The sequence below is a fragment of the Arachis ipaensis genome, chromosome B1 (genome assembly GCF_059453495.1).
Source record: "Arachis ipaensis isolate K30076 ecotype BB chromosome B1, ASM5945349v1, whole genome shotgun sequence".
Lineage (NCBI taxonomy): Eukaryota > Viridiplantae > Streptophyta > Magnoliopsida > Fabales > Fabaceae > Arachis > Arachis ipaensis.
The window spans coordinates 200633-220833 of record NC_142436.1 but is presented as its reverse complement, the minus strand read 5'-3'; the positions used below and the strand labels follow the sequence as shown (position 1 = coordinate 220833).

At 32.4% G+C, this 20201-nt stretch overlaps 3 protein-coding genes across 5 annotated transcripts; 1 reads left to right on the top strand and 2 right to left on the bottom strand.

The window, feature by feature from the left end:
- The first annotated feature begins 468 nt into the window (after positions 1-468).
- LOC107621913 (pre-rRNA-processing ESF1-like protein) lies at positions 469-4161 on the top strand. Its single transcript, XM_016327170.3, has 7 exons — positions 469-1061; positions 1330-1401; positions 1530-1753; positions 1913-2075; positions 2192-2320; positions 2537-3231; positions 3574-4161. Exons 1-7 carry the CDS (start codon positions 561-563, stop codon positions 3857-3859), a joined length of 2070 nt encoding a protein of 689 aa, XP_016182656.1. The 5' UTR covers positions 469-560; the 3' UTR covers positions 3860-4161.
- A 464-nt stretch (positions 4162-4625) lies between these two features.
- Positions 4626-8334, bottom strand: LOC107643697 (aspartyl protease family protein 1). Its single transcript, XM_088500709.1, has 10 exons — positions 7698-8334; positions 7062-7197; positions 6479-6711; positions 6110-6334; positions 5874-6009; positions 5702-5781; positions 5515-5611; positions 5358-5415; positions 5159-5230; positions 4626-5060 (listed from the first exon to the last, which is right to left on the bottom strand). Exons 1-10 carry the CDS (start codon positions 7988-7990, stop codon positions 4873-4875), a joined length of 1518 nt encoding a protein of 505 aa, XP_088356835.1. The 5' UTR covers positions 7991-8334; the 3' UTR covers positions 4626-4872.
- An 8179-nt stretch (positions 8335-16513) lies between these two features.
- Positions 16514-19947, bottom strand: LOC107645903 (Eukaryotic aspartyl protease family protein). Of its 3 annotated transcripts, none has more exons than XM_016306255.3 (10): positions 19448-19947; positions 18919-19066; positions 18524-18759; positions 18170-18394; positions 17928-18063; positions 17764-17837; positions 17572-17671; positions 17409-17466; positions 17083-17154; positions 16514-16985 (listed from the first exon to the last, which is right to left on the bottom strand). In XM_016306255.3, the coding sequence occupies exons 1-10, from the start codon at positions 19747-19749 to the stop codon at positions 16726-16728; spliced, it is 1611 nt and encodes a 536-aa protein (XP_016161741.1). In that variant the 5' UTR covers positions 19750-19947; the 3' UTR covers positions 16514-16725. The 3 variants fall into 3 exon arrangements, with proteins under 3 accessions (XP_016161741.1, XP_088358493.1, XP_088358492.1); XM_088502367.1 differs by having other exon boundaries at positions 18919-19049; positions 19448-19866; XM_088502366.1 differs by having other exon boundaries at positions 18919-19076; positions 19448-19849.
- Between the last annotated feature and the right edge of the window lie 254 nt (positions 19948-20201).

Below are 20201 nucleotides of genomic sequence, written 5' to 3'. Positions count from 1 at the left end.
TTTTCATTTCAACCCACAAGAAACGTAAGAGATATATGGGTGAGAAGTGAAAACTGAAAAAAAAAAATCATATAAAATTAACTGATATAATGTAACTATTTTTTTGTTTGCCCATAGAACGATAGACCAAGAACTAATCCGTCGCGGATCGGAGCTTCATTTAAGGGTCTGTCACTGACCAATGGGTTGCTGCATACACAAAGAGGGATTCAAATCCCCGACACTTGCTTAAGCGGACGAGTGAGCTGACCACTCGACCAATCCAAAAAAAATAATGTAACTATGATGAATGATCTTTGTGATGCCAAAAAAAATAAAAAGACTAATCCATCACGTTAAATAAAAAGAAAACGCATAATAACGAAAAGAAGTGTTTGTTAGTTGGACTTGGCCCGCAGCAAAAAACCCGAGCCCACAATCCAAAAAATTTGGCTAAAACCCTAACGACTAACGAAACGTTTTTCATTTATAATCAAAACCCTCTTTTTTATTGACTCTGCTGTTGCACCCTGCAAACTCCACTACCGCCACGAAGCGACGTCGTTGGATTCAAGCACAGAATGGGATCCAAAAACAATGTTAAGACGAACAAGAGCAAGAAGAAGAAGGACAACAGCGAGAAGCACAATTCCAACAACGATTTTGATGAGAAGAACAATAACACCAACGATGGAAGCAATAATGTCATCAGCGACCCTAGATTCTCGTCGCTTCACACCGATCCTCGGTTCCGGGAGGACGCGCCAAAACACAAAACCAAGGTGGCTATCGATTCGCGATTCGACCGAATGTTTACAGATAAGAGCTTCCGGCCCAGTGAAGCCCCCGTTGACAAGAGGGGCAGGCCTAAGAAGGGCCCACCTTCCACTCACGCTTCTCTGAGACACTACTATAAAGAAGAAGAAGAAGAAGAAGAAGAAGAAGAAGGGACTGAGTCGGAATCGGCTGAGTCGGAAGAGGAGAGTGAATCGGAGTCTGATGCCGATACGGATACGGATACAGATGCAGATGAGGAAGGTGCTGACGTGGAGGCTTACGATGAGGAAGAATCTGAAGTGAAGGTAATGATTCTGCAACGGTTAAATTGCAGCTGGTTAAGCTCAGTTTGGTTAAAATTGAAAATATCTCTAGATGAGAAAAAAAATGATTTTTTTTATTCTATTTTCTCAATAATTGGGATAGGATATTAGCAAACAGAATTTAAGGTGTGATTGAATGAGCTTGTTTTGAGCTCGTTAAGCTTGTTATTCGTCGGAATTATTTGAAAATTTTGGGATGTTTTTGCTTCTTAATTGAGTTTGTGATGATGATTGTGTGCTGTATCGACAGGAAGAGGTGCCGGCGATTGCGCAAGAGACACATAGGCTTGCTGTTGTTAACATGGACTGGAGGTATGTTAAGGTGCGTAATTCATCAAGTTTGATAATGTGCTTCAAGCAAAGCTTTTATTTGGTTGGTTATTTGGATATAATGTAGATTTTTCTGAATTTTTTAGGGTTCAATTATGGATTATTTTGTTGTCATTGTAGGCTGTTGACTTGTATGTGTTATTAAGTTCGTTTGTCCCGTCTAATGGAATGATCGAATCGGTAGCTGTCTATCCGTCTGAGTTTGGTCTCCAGCGTATGAAAGAGGAGGAAGTTCATGGCCCCATTGGTCTATTTGATGATGAAAAGGAAAACGGTGACGATGACAGCGATGATGATGAGATTTACAATGAGAAGCTGCGTGAATATGAGAAGAGCAGGATGAGGTAAATATGGCTTGTGTTAAGGACATCTTGGCTTGGCATAGAAGAAAAGCTGCTGATTTTAATTTCCACCTTCGATTAAATATGGCTTTAAATAGTGATTTTATTAGTCTTACTGTGAGTACTATTATGTACCTTGGTTGGTTCTTTCTGGTACTCCAGGTACTATTTTGCCGTGGTGGAATGTGAATCGGTTGCCACAGCAGATCATATTTACAAAGAATGTGATGGTCTTGAGTTCATACAATCATCTAATGCACTTGACTTGAGATTTATTCCTGATGACATGGAATTCAAGCACCCACCTCGGGATGTTGCTACAGAGGTATTTAGCATTTGATGATAGTCGGCCTTCGCCACTATGTTATGGCTTTGAATTAGAATTTGGAAATATCACACCTTGAAACAAATAGGTAGTTATTGATTCTTTTTTCTGATTAGGCACCTGCAAACTATGAATGCAAAGATTTCTATTCTCGAGCACTTCAACACAGTAAAGTTAATCTATCTTGGGATGAGGATGAACCTCTCCGTGCGAAGACCTTGAAACGGAAATTCAATGATGAACAGGTCGGTGTAATTTGTCTTAACTTTACTGTAATTAGTACATCTTCTTTTATGCCTTTACTTTTTATCTAGTCACTTACGTTTATTTTGTTATGTATCTTCATGTCAAGGGAGAGAAATTGAAAAGATCCTTTTCTTCATATATATAGTTTTTTATTATTTATATAACTTGCTTTATAAGGAACCTGATTTTTTCTTTTCTTCTGTCCTCTTTAACAGCTGGCCCAGTTGGAATTGAATGAATTTTTGAACACTGATGAGAGTGCAAGTGATGATGATGAAGAAGATAACAATGAGACAAAGGATCAAGTTGATAAAAAGGCAAAAAAACGAGAAAAATACCGTGCTTTACTCCAAGCTGGTGATGGTTCAGAAGGAGATAGTGAAGAGGATGGTCCCCAGGATATGGAGGTCACCTTCAATACGGGGTTAGAAGATATAAGCAAACATATTATGGAAAAGAAGGATAAACAATCAGAAACAGTTTGGGAAGCGTATCTGAGGAAAAGGCGTGAGAAAAAGAGGGCCAGGAAAAACAAATCTCAGTATTCATCAGATGATGATAGTAGTGATGATTCTCCTCAGGAAGCTGCCGAAGATGCAGATGATTTCTTCGTTGAGGAGCCTGCTGTAAAGAAGAAGGCAAAAACTAAAAATAAAGAGAATAAGAACCAAGATATTGATGGAGCTGACAAAGCAAGCAAAGAAGAGCTTGAATTATTGCTTGCTGATGACAATGGAACTGATGCTGGCCCCAGGGGATATAATCTCAAGTTCAAAAAAGGAAAGGGCAAAAAGAAGGATAATGTCATTGATGAGGCTAAAGTACCAAGCATTGCTTATGATGATCCACGTTTTGCATCTCTTTTCTCTCCTGACTATGTAATTGATCCAACTGACCCACAATTTAAGAGGTATCTCCTGTGCTACTCCTGTTTCTTGACTTTCTTATTACCATGTTATTTTAGATATGTATCTCCTCACATGCAGCTAGCAACCAGTCTTATATCTAACAGATTAGCAATTTCTAGTTTTAACTTTTAATGATGCTATGATGAGCCTTGTTCCTGACTGGTTGATCTAATGATCTGGTTCTAATAGCTGCATGTAACTTTGATGACATTAGTTATAGTTGCCAAGATTGGTATGTCCTAAATCTCCTAGATGGGACTATCCAAAATTCAAGACGCTTATCTGTTGTTCACTTAAACGATTTATTTACTTTTTTTCTCAAGTATAACCGTGGGTGTTTGCAGGAGCGCGGCATATGTCAGGCAACTAGCACAGAAGCAGCAGAAGGGTAGTTCGGAAATACCAGTGGAAAGGGAGAATGTGAAGCCTCCTAGAGGAGCACAGTTGTCCTCTGAAGATTCTGGCATGGCGAAGAAGGGTGAGGAAGAAGGATCAGATGTTTTGAGAACAAAGAAAGATAAGCACGAGTTGTCATCTTTAGTGAAATCGATTAAGATGAAATCAAAGCAAGTTAAATTGCCCTCAGATGGTAAGACAAGGAAAGATGGAAAATTGCGAAAGAGACATTAGTTTCTCAACCTTGTTCAATCCATAAACCTGGAAGAATGAGATCATTCAAAATGTTATACAATCTTGAAGGACTAAAGGTTGAGATAGTTCAATCTTTTGCCAAGAACCTTCTGATTGGTTATTTAATAGATCCATTTGAAATTTTGAATCCACATAATAATAATTATGGTGCTGATTCGTTTTTTTGTTGTACAAGTTAACTACATATACTGATATACCAATTTGTATTGAATGCAGACCCAAATCCTGTGCTTGGTATACTTGAGAATATTATTCCACTTGAACACTTGCAAAATAGGACAGTAGTAATTATTAACCCACTCCTCGAGTTTAACCAAGTGTATCAAGATCAAGATATACTAACTTTAAAATTTAATCATCTTTTGTTTTATCTCGATTCTGTTCTGTTTTTAATAAACTCCAAACAAAATAATGATGTCATATTTCGTTCACTTAATACTCATTCAATAAGATTATATTTACTAGATTAATCACATGTTGCATCAAAACAAACTTAACCATAACAGATTATTAGTGCAAAAAATGTTATATTATCTGTTGTAAATTGTAATTATTAAGATATTATGGCGTATCATAGAGTATCAGTAATTTAAACAAGTTGTAAGGCTTTTTATTATAAATACAAATCTGTTCAAGATGTTTCTGCTCTCCATCAACTTTATTAAGATCATGCTTCAATACAAGGTTTTGATCCATTAAATAAAAAAGTCCAAGCCAGAGTGAAAAAAAACATCTCAACACAGTGTTAAGAGGGGGAAAAGAGCCATCAAACTGACCCCTGATGTGTAATAAAGAATAATATAAGGGAAATTTCTATAAGATTACAACTATGCTGTGTAATGAATGCACTATATACAGAACCATAATAAAATTAATGCTATAAAAGAAAAATGGAAGCAATATGGCTCCTAGTGTGGTCAACTAAAAATAAAATCGCCTATAAATTTGAATAATACTCATGGAATGAACATGAAGAATGCAAAAAAAATTGTCTAAAGTAGAAATAGTACAATCATAAGTGCAAAAATAGGTTTGATCCTGGACGAGTGACTAGGCGAAAGCTTCCCAGAGTTTCTCGAAGGGTCCGATGTAACTGTCGGATTGGCGGCCTCAGCGGGAGAAATAGCAGGAGAGTGTGATTTGTTAGCAGGTAATGTACTGGTGAGTACATCATCATAACCTGAGAAGATCATATTCCATTGTTTAGTAAAACTTAATGAGAAGAAGAATCACAATATGAACAAAATTTAATGTAGAAAAGAGGTGGAATGTACTCACAATTGGATTGTTTCCAACCAAGATTCATGTTATCGCGATCAAAGACAATACGGTAACCGGTCATAAAGTTTTCTGCATGATGATAAATAGAATGAAAGCTTCAGCAATGATTTAATGGAAGCCTTACTGAAATTGACTACCATATATTTGATTTACTCAAGTAAGAAAGAAGAAGATAAACTTTGAAATAGATACTTACGTCCAATAATATTTACAGTGTTGCTTTTCACAATCGCCAAACAAATCATTTCTGCAATCTGTGGATATATAACAAAGAGAGGTGGTGGTTAAGATTTAAGAAGGCTGAGAATAATTAGAAATTGCAAAACAAGAATATTGAAACCAAATGTTCTCACCCCATTAGAAACTGTTATTGTTGGTTCCATCACAGGATAATCATCTCCACCTTTCATCGTTAGATTCAAATCTGGAACTTCAACTGACTGGTTCGGACTGCACGTAAAGTCAAAATCAGTGTCTGATTGCTTAAAACGGGGAGGAAAGGGGTTGAAACTTGAAAGGGTTTCTCTCAAGTGAAATCACCTCGTGTCATAACAGTATTCAAAGGGGAGATCAGAAGTTGACTGAGATGAATGCCGTGGTGCTTTCATTAGTGAATCGAACTGCAGATATACCAAGAAATCTTAACAACCCATGCAACATGAAAATTCAGGCGCCATCTTAAAATAAAGAACATGCAATGTAGACTGATTACCTTTTCAGCAATTTGTGAATAAGCCGGGTCGTTTAGGTATGTATATGAGGTGCCAGAGTCGAAAATTGCATAGAACTCAACATCAGCAGCATTCCCTCCCAAAATGATTTGGGTAATGGTGATGTTATAAGTTGGACTGGAAACAAGAACAGGATTGAATGAGCACTAATCTAATTTCATTTGCATATTTCAGGGTGCAAGTTACAATTTATTGTTTAAATTAGAAAGAGACGTACTGTGATGCCCCGACAGTGAACGGAGTTTTTCCTTGGTCTGAGCTGCCGCTATCCCCAAACGTGATCTTTCCAAAACCATCAGATCCAAAACACATTGAAAATGAATTCGAAGTAAGGCCTTGTTTGGCTAGAACACTAGGAACAGACATGTTCTCCATACCAAGTCCAAATAGACCATTTGGAGCTGCCCCATTTAGAAATGTACCGGTCTCAATTTGGCCACAACTGCAATACATAGGATGGCACATACTATATGTTAATGTTAAGAAGATTCAACCTTGAAGGATGTTGGTAAAGGAGAAACAAACAGAAGATATGCCTTCACACGCAAAGAGAATAAAATTTCTCAGGAAGTTCTTAGAATTATACCCTAAAGTAATTCGTGCATTAGCATCCTTTGTTTGATCATCATCTGTAATCAAATGCAACACATCCTCTACCAAGAATCCTTTAGATGAAGTATCAGCCGAAAGATAGTCAACTTTATATTGACAACTGCTGCTAGAGGAAGAACATTGTTTTTGTTCACCACACAAGCTGCTATTGCATAGAACTTTCTTGCTAGTGGAAGACTGATCAATATCATAGATGTTAAAATCAATCTGCAAGAAGAAAAAAAAGTAAACCATCAAATTCAAACCTACCTATCCAACAAATTGAATCCAATACTAACCATCAAGATAATCCATTAACCTATTATTTGCAAATTTAAGTTTCATACAACTCTTCAATTTTACCAAGCCAAACATACTAGTAACATAAAACATTTCTCGAGTAAACCATTAATTTAGCTCCCGAAATAACTAAACAAACTTGTGATCTCGATTTCATTTCTGTTAATAGTAATGCCTATGTGAATTCTACGAAATTTGTCAACAGAAAAGCATTTCTCGGGTATACAATTATTCTAGAGCATGATCTTAATCAGAAAAGAGAGTATGTGTATATGTACCTTTCCATTTTGTGTCTCTATACCCCTCACACAACTGCTACAATTACAAGGTACCCAGAATAAATCACTACCGGTATCCAATGCCACCAGAAACCAAAGAGGTGGTGTTCCAACAGAAACATTGGCAAAATGCAAACTGAAATCCAAAACAATGAGAAGAAGTTATTACTTATTAATACAAAGACATACAGCAACATAAAGTATACCTCACAAAACCCATCATAGAGTTATTATTTTATAGAGAAAAAAAAAAAACAACTGACTGAAGATAGATAAAGTTTAAAAATATAAAGATTCATATGCAACTAGCAACAATTTTCATCAAAAAAAGAAACAAAAGGAAAACACTTTTGAAACCGCAAAGTGTGTTAAAAAAAATCAGAATCTTCAAGCATGATATGGTTTTACCAATGGATCAAATCAAATACAATTTCTTCCCCTGAAACAAATAAAAAACACAGCATATTCTTCTACAGTCAAAACTTCGATTCTGATTTCAAAAAAACAAAATTCTCTATCTTTTCCTTAAAAAAAATTAAATTTTGTTCAGCTCTCTTATTAATTCCTCAATTATCATAAACAAAAGGAGTAAAAATCAAATTAGCAAGTAGGGGTGAGTGAGGAATTTTGTCATACGATCCAAAAGCAGGAATGTCAACAGTATCATTGCCGGCGGCGAAGGTGAGAGGCGGGTTTCGATCTCCGGCGGCGAGTCTCCGGCCATGAAAAAGTCGATCCCTGTGAGCCATAGCAGCATAGTAGTGAGGAGTTCCAATTTGAGGCAATCCTTGAGTTCCCAAAATGCCCTTAACCTGATCCGAAAAGCGGTGATGTATGCTGAAGCCGAATGTGGTGTATCCATGGCAACGAGAAAGTAACAAACTCAGCATCGTCATCGACAACAACAACAGCTTAGAAGAGGAACCCATGGATGAAAGATTGAAGCTTTGAAGTATGGTCTCTGTGAATGAATGAAAAAATGAATGAAGATATGATTTTGCTTTGTGGGGTGTGAGAATTGAAGAGTGTGTGTGTGTTAATTGAAGTATGAAAGGTTGAGTCAGAGAGTCAAAGAAGGGCGGTTTAGTATAACTGAGAGGAAAGGGAGAGAAACGCGTATAAGAAGTTGACGTTCGTTGAAACACAGAAATTGTTTTCAGACGGACGAGAGAGAGAGAGAGAGAATGAGAGGAGGAGGAGGAAGAAGAAGGTGATGAGAAAGAACGGTGTTTGGTCGGCTATTACTACTTAATTACTAATTGGTTATGAGATTACAAAAAATTAATCACTAATTATGATATATAGATTTCAGATATGCTACACCATGTAACCATATAATCAAGTTGGCCCAAATCTAAATTAACTCACGAGCATTAATAAAGTGTGAAAATACGTACCCAAAATCCCCTCGTTACTTCGCGCACATTATAAAGAAACGTTACTTCTTTCTTAATACAAAATCGCTCATTCTCTTCGAATCTCTTTTAAAATCACTCAAACTTCAGTCACGTTTTTTGCAAAAATTACTACTGGAGAAGATTTGCTAGAAGATTTGACAAGAAACAACCAAAAACAAACGAAAACAGCAACAGAGATTCACCTTCCTCTTCCTCCTCCTCATTCTCCTCCTTCTTTTTCGCGTTCTTTCTTTTTCACGTGTTTTCTTCTTATCTTCATTCTTTTGTTGTTATTGCTGCTGTATTTTTTTGTCTTTTCCTCTTTCTCTCCTTGGTGAAGAAGCAGTAGAAGGTGAGGAGGCAGAGTTTTAAATTGTGTAGAACATAAATTTAACCGAAATGGCTAATTTCACTGAACCGAATATCATTCATGTGCTGAATAAAATGTCATAAACATTTAATCATCAAGAAAAATATTTCTACATGCACAAGGAGTCAATTAAACACACTAACAATCAAGTAAATCAAAATAAGCAACTCCACTGAAGCGAGTAACATTCATGTTACTGAATAAAACGTCGTAAACATTCAATCATCGAGAATAGCATTTTTCCATGCAAAAGAAGTTAACTGAACACATAACAATCAGGTGAACCGAAATGGTCAATACCACTGAACCGAATACCAATCATGTGCTGAATAAAAAGTGATAAGCATTCAATCAGTAAAAAAAATATTTCTGCATGCACAAGGACTCAACTGAACACATTAACAATCAAGTGAATCAAAATGAGCAACTCCACTTAATCAAGCAAAATTTTGGTTTTGTTAGTGATGATTATAACAGAAGAAGAAGAAGAAGAAGAAGAATCTGCGTGCGCGAAGAAGAAGAAGCAGAAGAATAATCTACGTGCGCGAATTTGAAAGAAGAAGGAGGAGGAGGAAGAGGAGGAGAAATATTATTCTTGTTGATTGAAAGTTGATCACCATTTATTCACCACATAAACATTTTTCAGTTCGGTGGCCTTTATGATTTTGATTTACCAGGTGAATGTTGTTCGGTTCGGTGACCTCTTTTTACTTTGTTCAATGTTTAAGATTATTGTGATAGCATGCAGCAATCATTTCCTAGCTGTCTCAACGTAATAACCTCATTCAACTGATTTGAAGTTGAATCAATCATTGTTTCTATTCAGAAGTGTAGATTGAAGAAGAAAACGAAGAAGAAGAAGAACGATGGAGGTTATTATGTTGAATTCAATGCAGATCAATAATGAAGAATGCGAGCAGAGAAGAAAAACGCGAACAGAGAAAAACGACGAATTTTATTAAGTTGAAGAACAAAAATGCGAAAAGAGAACAAGATTTACATTATATACGTTATATGAGGCGCGTGTATAACAAACGACTGTGGAATGGGAAAATACGCGTGTGAAAAAAGTTATTTGAATAACATCTATGTATTTTTTACATAAATATAAAATTTTTCTGTATAAGATATCACACCATATAAGATATATAAACATACTAATTTTAAATTTTTATTAGCAGAATTCAAGATGATTTTTTTTTCCATAAGATGAGTTTAATTTTAATATATATTTTTGTGTGACTATTTTAATCTATTGATATAATATAATTATTTAATTAGGTCTATTTGTTTTTAAAATTATTCACATATTGATTATTAAAAATAATTATTCTGTGTAAAACTCTTTTTATATTGTTGATGAAATAAAATAAAATTATTTTATAATTATATTAGGTGTACATTTAAAACGGTCACTAATATAAAAGATATGTTAAAATAAAAAATATAAATTAAAAATAAATTAAATAATATATATTTTTATATATATAATGATTGATTTTAATATACAAATAGTATGTTAGATTATTTTTTAATTATATAAAGTATTTTATATAATTTCTTATTAATAATTAATAATACTTATTATTTCTAACTTCATTTTAAGTATGTTTGCTATTTGAAAGAATGGTTATTTTTTAGGGATTAATTTGACTATCTAATATTAAATATAAAACACAATCAAAACACTTGTATCGAACAAGTATCACAACATCTAAAATATATTCGATAAAAAAGATATGATCATTTGACAAAATTATATTTCTGGATTTTATAAGTCACTAATTAATTATATATATAAAGATATAAAAATATAAAATGTTCTATTATATATTCATGATTATGCGTAAAGACTTACTTAGTTGAACTATATTTTAAGTGAAGTGAACCTATCTAGCTAAGAAAACAAACTGAAACTACTAAATATTTTGAATTTTTGCTATGCAATTTGTAAATTTAGATGATAACATCACAATGCAACAATAAATAAATGATTCAAGTATATCCCTTGTACTTTATTTTCTGAAGCATGGTAAAAAATATGACACAGCATATATAGTTATATACTAAATACTAATACTAATTTCACATTTATACACAATTGTATATTTGTACTTTTTTATATTATATTTTGATTTTTTTTTCCCCATATCTGGTAGTTAGAATGATTTTTATTTTTTTAAATTAAAGGAGATTAGGAGAATATAAAAGTTTGTTTAGAATGGAAGCCAATAATGCATATTTGACTCTTTTTCTGGAAGATTTTTTCTTAGCCTTACAAATGAACTAACCCAGTTGAATCCTTTCCCAGCTGATTCCTATGAATATTTTATTCTGTCATAACTATTTCACTATATTATATATATTGTTGCATGAAAATTAATGGAATGTTATTAGTTTGTAATAATATTGTAACAACTCCCACATTTTCCTATCTTTTCTTTTCTTTCCTTTATGTTTTCTCCTTTAATTCCCTAATGTTATTAATCATGGAACATCTTAATCTTGTACTTAAAAGGGTTATTATCATCCTTTAATTTATTTGTGTCTCTACCAACAGTCCAACACCATCCTTTAATATTTAATTAATATTAATTTTACCATAGATGAGATATATATTTAAGATTAATTTGAAAAATTAGGATTAAATATAGAAAAAGATATTAAATTGGATTTAAATTAAAATCTTGTTAATTAAATTAATTATTATACAAAATAAAATGATGTCACGTCAGTACTGTAACAACTAAATTATCATTAAAAAAATATTTAAGAACTACTATAATATCTAAAACTGTATCTAAAAGATTATAATAATAAAATTAGAATTTCAAAAAGCAAATTAAATAATTACATAAATCTTAGAGACTATTGTAAAAATTTAACCCTTAATTTGAAATGACATTTATATCTTATTGTGTTTACTAGCAAATAATATGGATTGATAATTGTATAATTTACCAACAAGAATGTTAAGTAGACAATGACTATCTTGAACAACATGAATAACCACCAATCAAATAAAAATACACTACATCTTAATTTAATATTACTAATTAAATTTACTTTTTTAACCCTATTAATTCATATTATTTATACATTACTCAAAAATATTGTTAGTTACCTATATTTTTCCTTTACGATATATATATGTTGGGAATTTGGATTGCTTTGATAGGTGTACCATAAAAGCTCACCCCATGTTGTGATTAGTACTTTACATGTGAAGTAATAATGTACCAATTTGTACTAACTCATCAAGTCAACCATCTTAATAATATAAGTTATCTCTTTCTTATTAAATTTATTTAAAATATTTAAAATATTTTCCAAAATCAGATAAAGAATATAATGACGGAATAAGTTATAAAGAATAAATACAAAATTCAGAAACAAGATATATTTAATATGGGGAATTGCAGGATTACTATGCATGTATGAAGCATTTAATGAATGGTGAATTGATGGAGAAATGGAGATGATAAAATTAGAATGTTGCTATAGAGAATATAATCCAATTCAGAGAAGCTTATTTATTTAATCCTATAGCATAATGTTTGGTGGAATTGTTCTTTTCAAACTTCAACTCTACTTGATTAAGATTCATTTAATAATTATGTTTTACTAAGTCAACTTAATATGTTTGTTAAACATAACTATAAATTATAAATAGATGTATTCTATGGTGACTAACTGACTATAATTATAATGAATATAGTAATTATAATTTTTTTTATAATATTTAAAAAGTATAGTTCACATTATTAATGTTATGTTTTTTATTATTTTATAATATTTTGTAGGATGAAAAATATTAAAAAAAAGTATGATCAAATTATAAATTATTATCGAACTTTTTATAACCACCTTAGCTATCATAACAATAATTATTATATAGAGTTTATTATCTTATGGATATTGATATTAGTATGTATATACCTTCAATTCGAGTAATAAATTTTTAAAATTTATATTAAGGTATTGGTCTATATATATTATAGAGGAGGTTATAGATTAAAATGCACTAATGTAAGAAAATCAAGAATGGAAAAATTGTGGAATATATATATATATATATATATATATATATATATATTACAGTAATTTTTAATTCGACAAATTAAAAATTAATTTATTATAGATTAAAATTTCATTTAAAAATTTATCCATAACTATTACTGCATGCACAAATAAAAAATAAATGTTAGGCTAATCGTGAAAAGTTATCGACTATTGAAAAGACTTCGAGAAAGAATCAAGCAAAAGAATATAAAATGAAAAGACACCACATCTAACTCAAAATTTTAAAGTGTTAAGTTAATGGATTTTTCATCTTATAAATTCCTCACTATTTTTTACTTTATTTGATGTGAAACTAATTTCAACACTTCTCTTACAACACTAACAATAAATTCATCCGATTAATATTAGACAAGAGTTTGAGGGGTTAGAGTTTGTTGGGTAAAGAATTGACATTGAAGTTCCTTCCACAAGCCGTAAGGTTTTGCCTCCATGGAAACAGTGACATGCATGGTTGCCATCTCCTCTCTCCCAAAGCCACTTGTCCTTCATTATTAAATATTAATAAAGCACCTTAATTAATTAATTAACTATGTATTCATCATAAACCATAAATTTATAATAAGTTGTGAAAGGTTTGGAAAAAGGATTTTATTTTATGTATAACTTTTTTTCTTATACATATATCAAGATGACTTATTTGTTAGTTATTTTTTTATTGAATAATTTGACTCATTATTGACCGTAAAATCACAGTAAAAATAAAATTAAAATTTATTTTGAATGTTAAAAGATAAAATTGAATCAAATTAATATTAGGAATATTTTTTAATATTAGATTTTAAAAAATATTTTTTTAGCTACCAGGTTAATAAATTATTTTATCTTTTTTAATATTCAAAAATCATATGTAGCCAAATAATAAATAGATTTAATTTTAATAACAATATCTATGTGAATGTATTATATTATCATCTATATAATCACATGATTCCAACAAGTTTGCACTCTAAACTTTTCACAACAAGTAATTCGGATCATATACATCAAAATGATTCTCAAATAAAACATCTAAAAGAAGTAAATTATTTCACCTCTCTCCCTCTCTTTATTATTCTTAATCATATATCATATAGTTAAGGTCTATGATTTGTTTAACTTATCTCGGCCATTTGGCAATAAGAGTTAAGGTCTATGATTGTGGATCTTGTCTTTTTCCCCCAAACTCTTTTTGCTTGTGGATGCATGAATATTAATTCACTTGTATAATAATAATAATAATAATAATAATAATAATAATAATAATAATAATAATAATAATAATAATAATAATAATAAAATGAAGGCATGATGAAAAATGAAAAGGACGGTGTGGTTGCCAAGTTGAGCCACCCCATTCTCTAACAAAGACATTCCAACTAAAGTTTTCAGCCTCAAATTACTTATTAGGGGATTGAAATTTGAAAGGGAAACAACCAACCACGCGTCTTATATTATTTCTTTATTAATAATATTCATGGTTTCATATATGAATATAAATAAATAAATAAATATAGATAAAGTTTATATATATATATATATATATATATATATATATATGTATATATATATATAATTCATCATTTGCTTTAAGTGAAGGGTGTTTAGTTCAAATGGCATAGTCTCCTTATACTCAAGTAAGAGATTACGAATTCGAGTCTTCTATCTTTAGTAAAAGAAAAAAAAAAAAAAAGAAGAGGGTGTTTTAGCTCTCAAAGTAAAAAGTGAGCATGAAAAAATTATTACTATATGTTAAAACAATCATATTTCTTATGAAAAAAAATCTTGAAAAAGAATTCTAAATTAAGAAAAAAGAGTTCCTCGTTTGTTGAATGAGGGGGATATTTTGAGAAGAAATATAAATGACAAAAGCTTTGAATAATTTTAAACTAGTAATATTAAATTTTTTCTTGCATTATTTTAAAAAATAATGGACTGATAATAAATAGGATGAGAGAAAAAAGAGTTCTATAATTCTACTAGTCAATAAGATTAATAATGAAAATAAAAACACTTAAATAATTCAAAAAAAAAAAGACAATGATTATCATCATTCATCATTTAGTTAATAAATTAAACTCACTTAAATAACATTAATATTTTCACAATAAAATCATAATAAATTAATATCAACAATCCTATTTATAAACGGTCAATAGACTCAATTAACAATAGACTCAAATAATTAGGTTTTTATTTGAATATTGTTAGCAACTTTCTTTTCAAAGTAGATAGATATTGGCATAATTAATAGGCTACCACTATAAGTCAACTTTGACCATTTTAATAATTACTTTCAATCTTACGTGTCATATATTGTCCTTTCTCTTTTGTAATTTGTTCACTACACAATAATAATCCACGTTCTTTTCTCTCATACATACGTGTGGAACTTGAACTTTCCAAGCACCTATATATTCATGTAATAACCTAATTCCAACTAATAATAAATAAAGTGAACACAAAATTCGTCTGGCCAATTTCATGGAAGAAGTGGACATATAACTAACATCGAGTTCATATTGGAAGTTTATAACCAATCTACAAGGCTATGTTCATGCAAATACCACAAGAAATATCAACATTACTTTCTATTTGATTATGTAAATAGTTATTTATATCGTTATCAAGAGTGAATAATCACGGCCAATGGGTTATAACCCAAATGGCATAATTTCTTTATTTTAAAGGTGAATAAAAATTGAACCGTAAATATTTTTTATCATAAAAATTTTAATATTATACCATAATTTATAATATTATTTATTTAAAAAATTTAAATTGATAGAGAAATATATAAAAAATAAAAATTAATTAGTATTAATTTAAATAAAAAATATAATAAAATATTAATCACTTTACATTTAAAAAAAATACCATGGTAACTATATTTAAATAAAAAATTTCGCTAGGGAGCCAATAGAGTATTTGTACAATGTGTATAATGGACTATTTATTTGGCTAATATGAGTTAAAAAATAAACATCCAGAATAAAATACTACTAATTTCTCAAACACAATACACCGATACTATCCAGAATAACCATCCGGATACCAAGGATAATAAACATTTGATATCCTACTGAATCGAATATCCCTAAACCCCCATTGTACACATTATACAGATATTTCATTGGCTCCTTATACTTCCTTTTAAATAAAAGTATTCGTCAACTAAACACTTGATGATGGTGTTGCATATTTGTAAGGTGGACTTGATTATGGTACGGAATCACTTGTCCAAATCAACGTGGGAAGTGTATAGCTTAATCCTTCATTTTCTTAGCATTGAATCTAATGTCAGATATTTCAAAGAAGGATGGCGTACGAAGCATAGGTGTAGCATATGGTTTGGCCCACGAATATGATGGAACCAAGTTATGGAGATTAAGCTTTCCACATTGTCTTTGGGTCCGAATTATTTGCATCATGTTTTTCATCACACATCGTAAACGATGTTGACTGTTCTTATAACGTCCTTTCTTACTTAGTTCTTGCATATACATTGGCATTATTTGAATTCTCTAACATAACTATTGTCATAATTTGTGTCGATATATTACTCATTGGCATATCCATTGTTGTGCCAAAAAATTAGCTTCCTCAGAACTGTAACATGGAAAAGATAGAGAACCCTGTCCTTGAAGGCTTGAATAGATACATAACAAGATGCATGGGAAGTGAAACATACAAATAGCATTTACATGGTGGAAGATCATGAGTGGGGAAAAAATGGTACATATTCTACAACACTATACTATAGAGCAGCAAATGGAGATGGTGCTTTCTAATATATCAACATGTACTCATGTAGTGCAATAATGTGAGCAAAAAAGGTTCACCGTGAACTACCACTCCCCCATAGAAACGAGTGATCCCTGAATATGTAAGCAAAACAACACAAGAGAAAACAGAAAAAAGCCAGAAGTGAACTATGACTATGATGGGATGGTGGTGATACAGTGGTGGAACTGCTTTCTGTCCTTTTGGCAGCAGAGTCTGGAGCGGGGTAATGACCGAAACCGGCAGCCACTGCAGGAGGCACAGTATCTGAGTGTGGTCTTGTTGGAATTTCGTCATGATCGTCAATGTCATAACCTGTTTAAGGAATCAACTTATGAATTTGATCCTCAAGTGAAGCATATGTACAATCAAATGGAGGAACAATAACTATGAGAAGAAAGTAAACACTTACAATCAAATTTCTTCCATCCTAGGATGAGCTTTTCCCGATCAAATACAACATGGTAGCCGGTCATGAAGTTTTCTGCAATCATCAAAATGATTTGGTAGAACAGAACATTAGAATGAGCATATAAGAAGCATCAAGCATGATTTGGGGGAAAAAAGAGGCAATGCAGCATTGCTATCAAGAAACCCGGAAACAAAAATACCCTATTGTATCTTACCAAATTAATATGAAGTAAAACCTCATTCTTTTAATGTGTTTCCCCTTAATTCACTTAAGGTTCATATCACATGAAATGATGAGTACTCACTTTAAGAAATTAAAAGACTTACGTCCAATTATGTTCAATTCGGCACTCTTGACAACTGCTAGACAATATACAAGTTCGTTCTGCAACATAATAAGGGAAGGAACACATTTAGCAATATGTAGATCCAAAAATAACAAACAAGCATACAGGGATTGAAGAGGTGAATAATTTCCTTCTTTACTCACCTGAGTAGTGATAATAATTATTGGATCATAAACAGGAAAATGGCCTCCACCTCCCATAGTTAAACTCACACTAGGTATCAAGCTCCTATTTGCATCAGGACTGTCGAACATAAGAAATAATATTTAGCTTTGAATTTGAAAGAAAAAGAAAAAAAAAATTATATGAACCATGAAAAATAGCAGTTCTATGACCTCATATCATAACAATATTCAAAAGGGATTCTTGAATCAGGTGGACGCCGCCTTTCTTTTACTTGGGAATGAAACTACAATATAGATACCGTGATAAGTTTGTCTTCAAAGAATATCTAGCTAACTTCAGGCAGAATTGCTTCCCTTTCTGGTTAAGTACTTACATTATCAGAAAGCTTTGTATAGATTGGATCAACCAAGTATGTGAAAGATGTCCCAGAATCAAAAAGAGCAGTGAATTCCACGTCAATTAGAGTTGTGCCTACATGGACTTGAGTGACTGTGATGTTATAGGTAGGGCTGTGTGATGTTCCCAACCATAAGAAGTTATATTCTTTTCAAGCATTGATAATAATACTTTAAATTCAGATAATCAGAGGGGAAGCAACAGGGAATTACCACTTACTGTGATGGATTAAAATTAAATGGAGTCTCTTCTTGATCAAGACTTCCCTTGTCCCCAAAACTTATCCTTCCAACGCCATCACGTCCAAAACACATGGAGAATGAATCTGCTATAAAGCCTTCCCTCGATAATATGCTAGGAACTGATATTTTCTCCATACCCAGCCCAAACAAACCATTGGGAGCAGCAACATCTAAGAATGATCCACTCTGTACTTGTCCACAGCTGCAACACGCACGTTTATTGGTAACTTTTAGATGAATTGTCGAGAAAAAAGTGAAGGAAGGAAAAAAATAAAACATGAGACACTAAGTGAGAATCATACTGTAAAGGTAATTTAACAAAGTAACTGACCCAAATATAATATTTGCCTCAACAAGGTCATCATTATTATCTTCTTTCGTTAAATGCAGAACATCCTCTACTAGTATTCCCGACGTAGAAGTTTCAGCAGAGACATAAGAGACCATGTAGGGGCAGTTACTGAATGTTCCAGGGCATTGGTTGCGATGCGTGCACAGACTATTGTTACAAGTCACCATTTTGCTCGTTGTCGATCCATTAGGACTATACACACTAAGGTCAAAATCCTGCCAAAACAACGATCGTCATTCAAAATCATAAACAGGCAATAGCAATAACCAATGCAGAAACACTTTTTAATTATAAAGTTATAACTAATAGCTAATTGTAGAGATTCTTTTTTACTTCAGCCACAGATAATGAGAAAGAGAGCAAAGTGAACATACTGGAGCCAAGGAAGAAGCAAAGACCGAGCCATCGGTAGCTGCACATCTGGTGCAATCACAGGGTACCCAGAATAAGTCACTTCCAGTGTCAAGGGCCACCATGAACTTCACTCCTGGAGTCCCCAGCTGAACTGTCGTGTAATGCAAACTGAGTAAATCTCCAGAAAAAGGAAAAAGAAAGAGTTAAAGAAACACCCAAACGAGAAAAACAAATACCAAAAAGTTTCATCTAATCTAATCCAATCCAATTCACAAACACTTATCTACTAAAAGTAAGTTTGTTGGTTTCCTCAAACATAATAAAGCAAGAAAGCTTAAATGTAAATGCACATTGCAAAATCACTAATTAAGAGCATTCAAGTTTCTCTCTTTACATTTTTCCCCCCCAAAATAATTATGAACAAAATGTTTTCTTTCTCAAATTTCTCTCTTTAATAATCTTGATAACAATCTCCAAAACATTTCTTTATTAAAAAAAAAAATCCAAAACAAAAATGAAAAGCGAAGATTGAGAAATGAAGGTAAGTACAATCCGAGGGAGCTGATGCGGAAGGTGGAGTTGCCGTCGGAGAAAGCAAGTCCGGCGTCGAGATCGGATCCAAGGTTGCGGCCGCGGAGGAAGCGGTCGTGGTCAGCAAGCTCAGCGTAGTACTCGAAAGTTCCCTTCTCCGGCGGTGGCGGGATGCCGGCGGCGGCGGACGACCACTTGCGGACAGGGCCAGAGAAACGGTGGTGCATCGGAAACGTGAAGACGGCGGCGCCATGTCCATGGAAGCAGCGGCATAGAAAGAGAAGGATGAAGAATGCGAATCTGCAGAAGAAAGTGAGCATTTTCTTTTCTTTTCTTTTCTTTTCTATGTATGTGAATTGAAGAAGAGAAGAGAAGCAAAACGAAACCCTATCTTGGAAGATCCATTATTATTATTTGAATGTGAAATTTGAGTTCTTGTGTTGGGATCTTAGTGAGAGTGATGGGTTGAAAATGAGTGTCACACTCTCAGCTCAACTCAGCTCAACAGTAACACTCTTAAATTGTTATTAACTTAATAATAATAATAATAATAATAATAATAATAATAATAATAAATTGACAGTGAACGACAGAGTGTAAGAGAGGCCATGTGAGTGGGGCCCGTCTTTCCTTTTTGACAGTTGATGACGGTTGCTGCTAAGGCGGGCTTCTCTTATTTAGTTATTTATTTATTTTAGTTTTTGGTTTTTTTACTAAAATTTACATGTTATTTATTTGAGTAAAGTATTATTTTAGTTCTTTGGTCAATTTC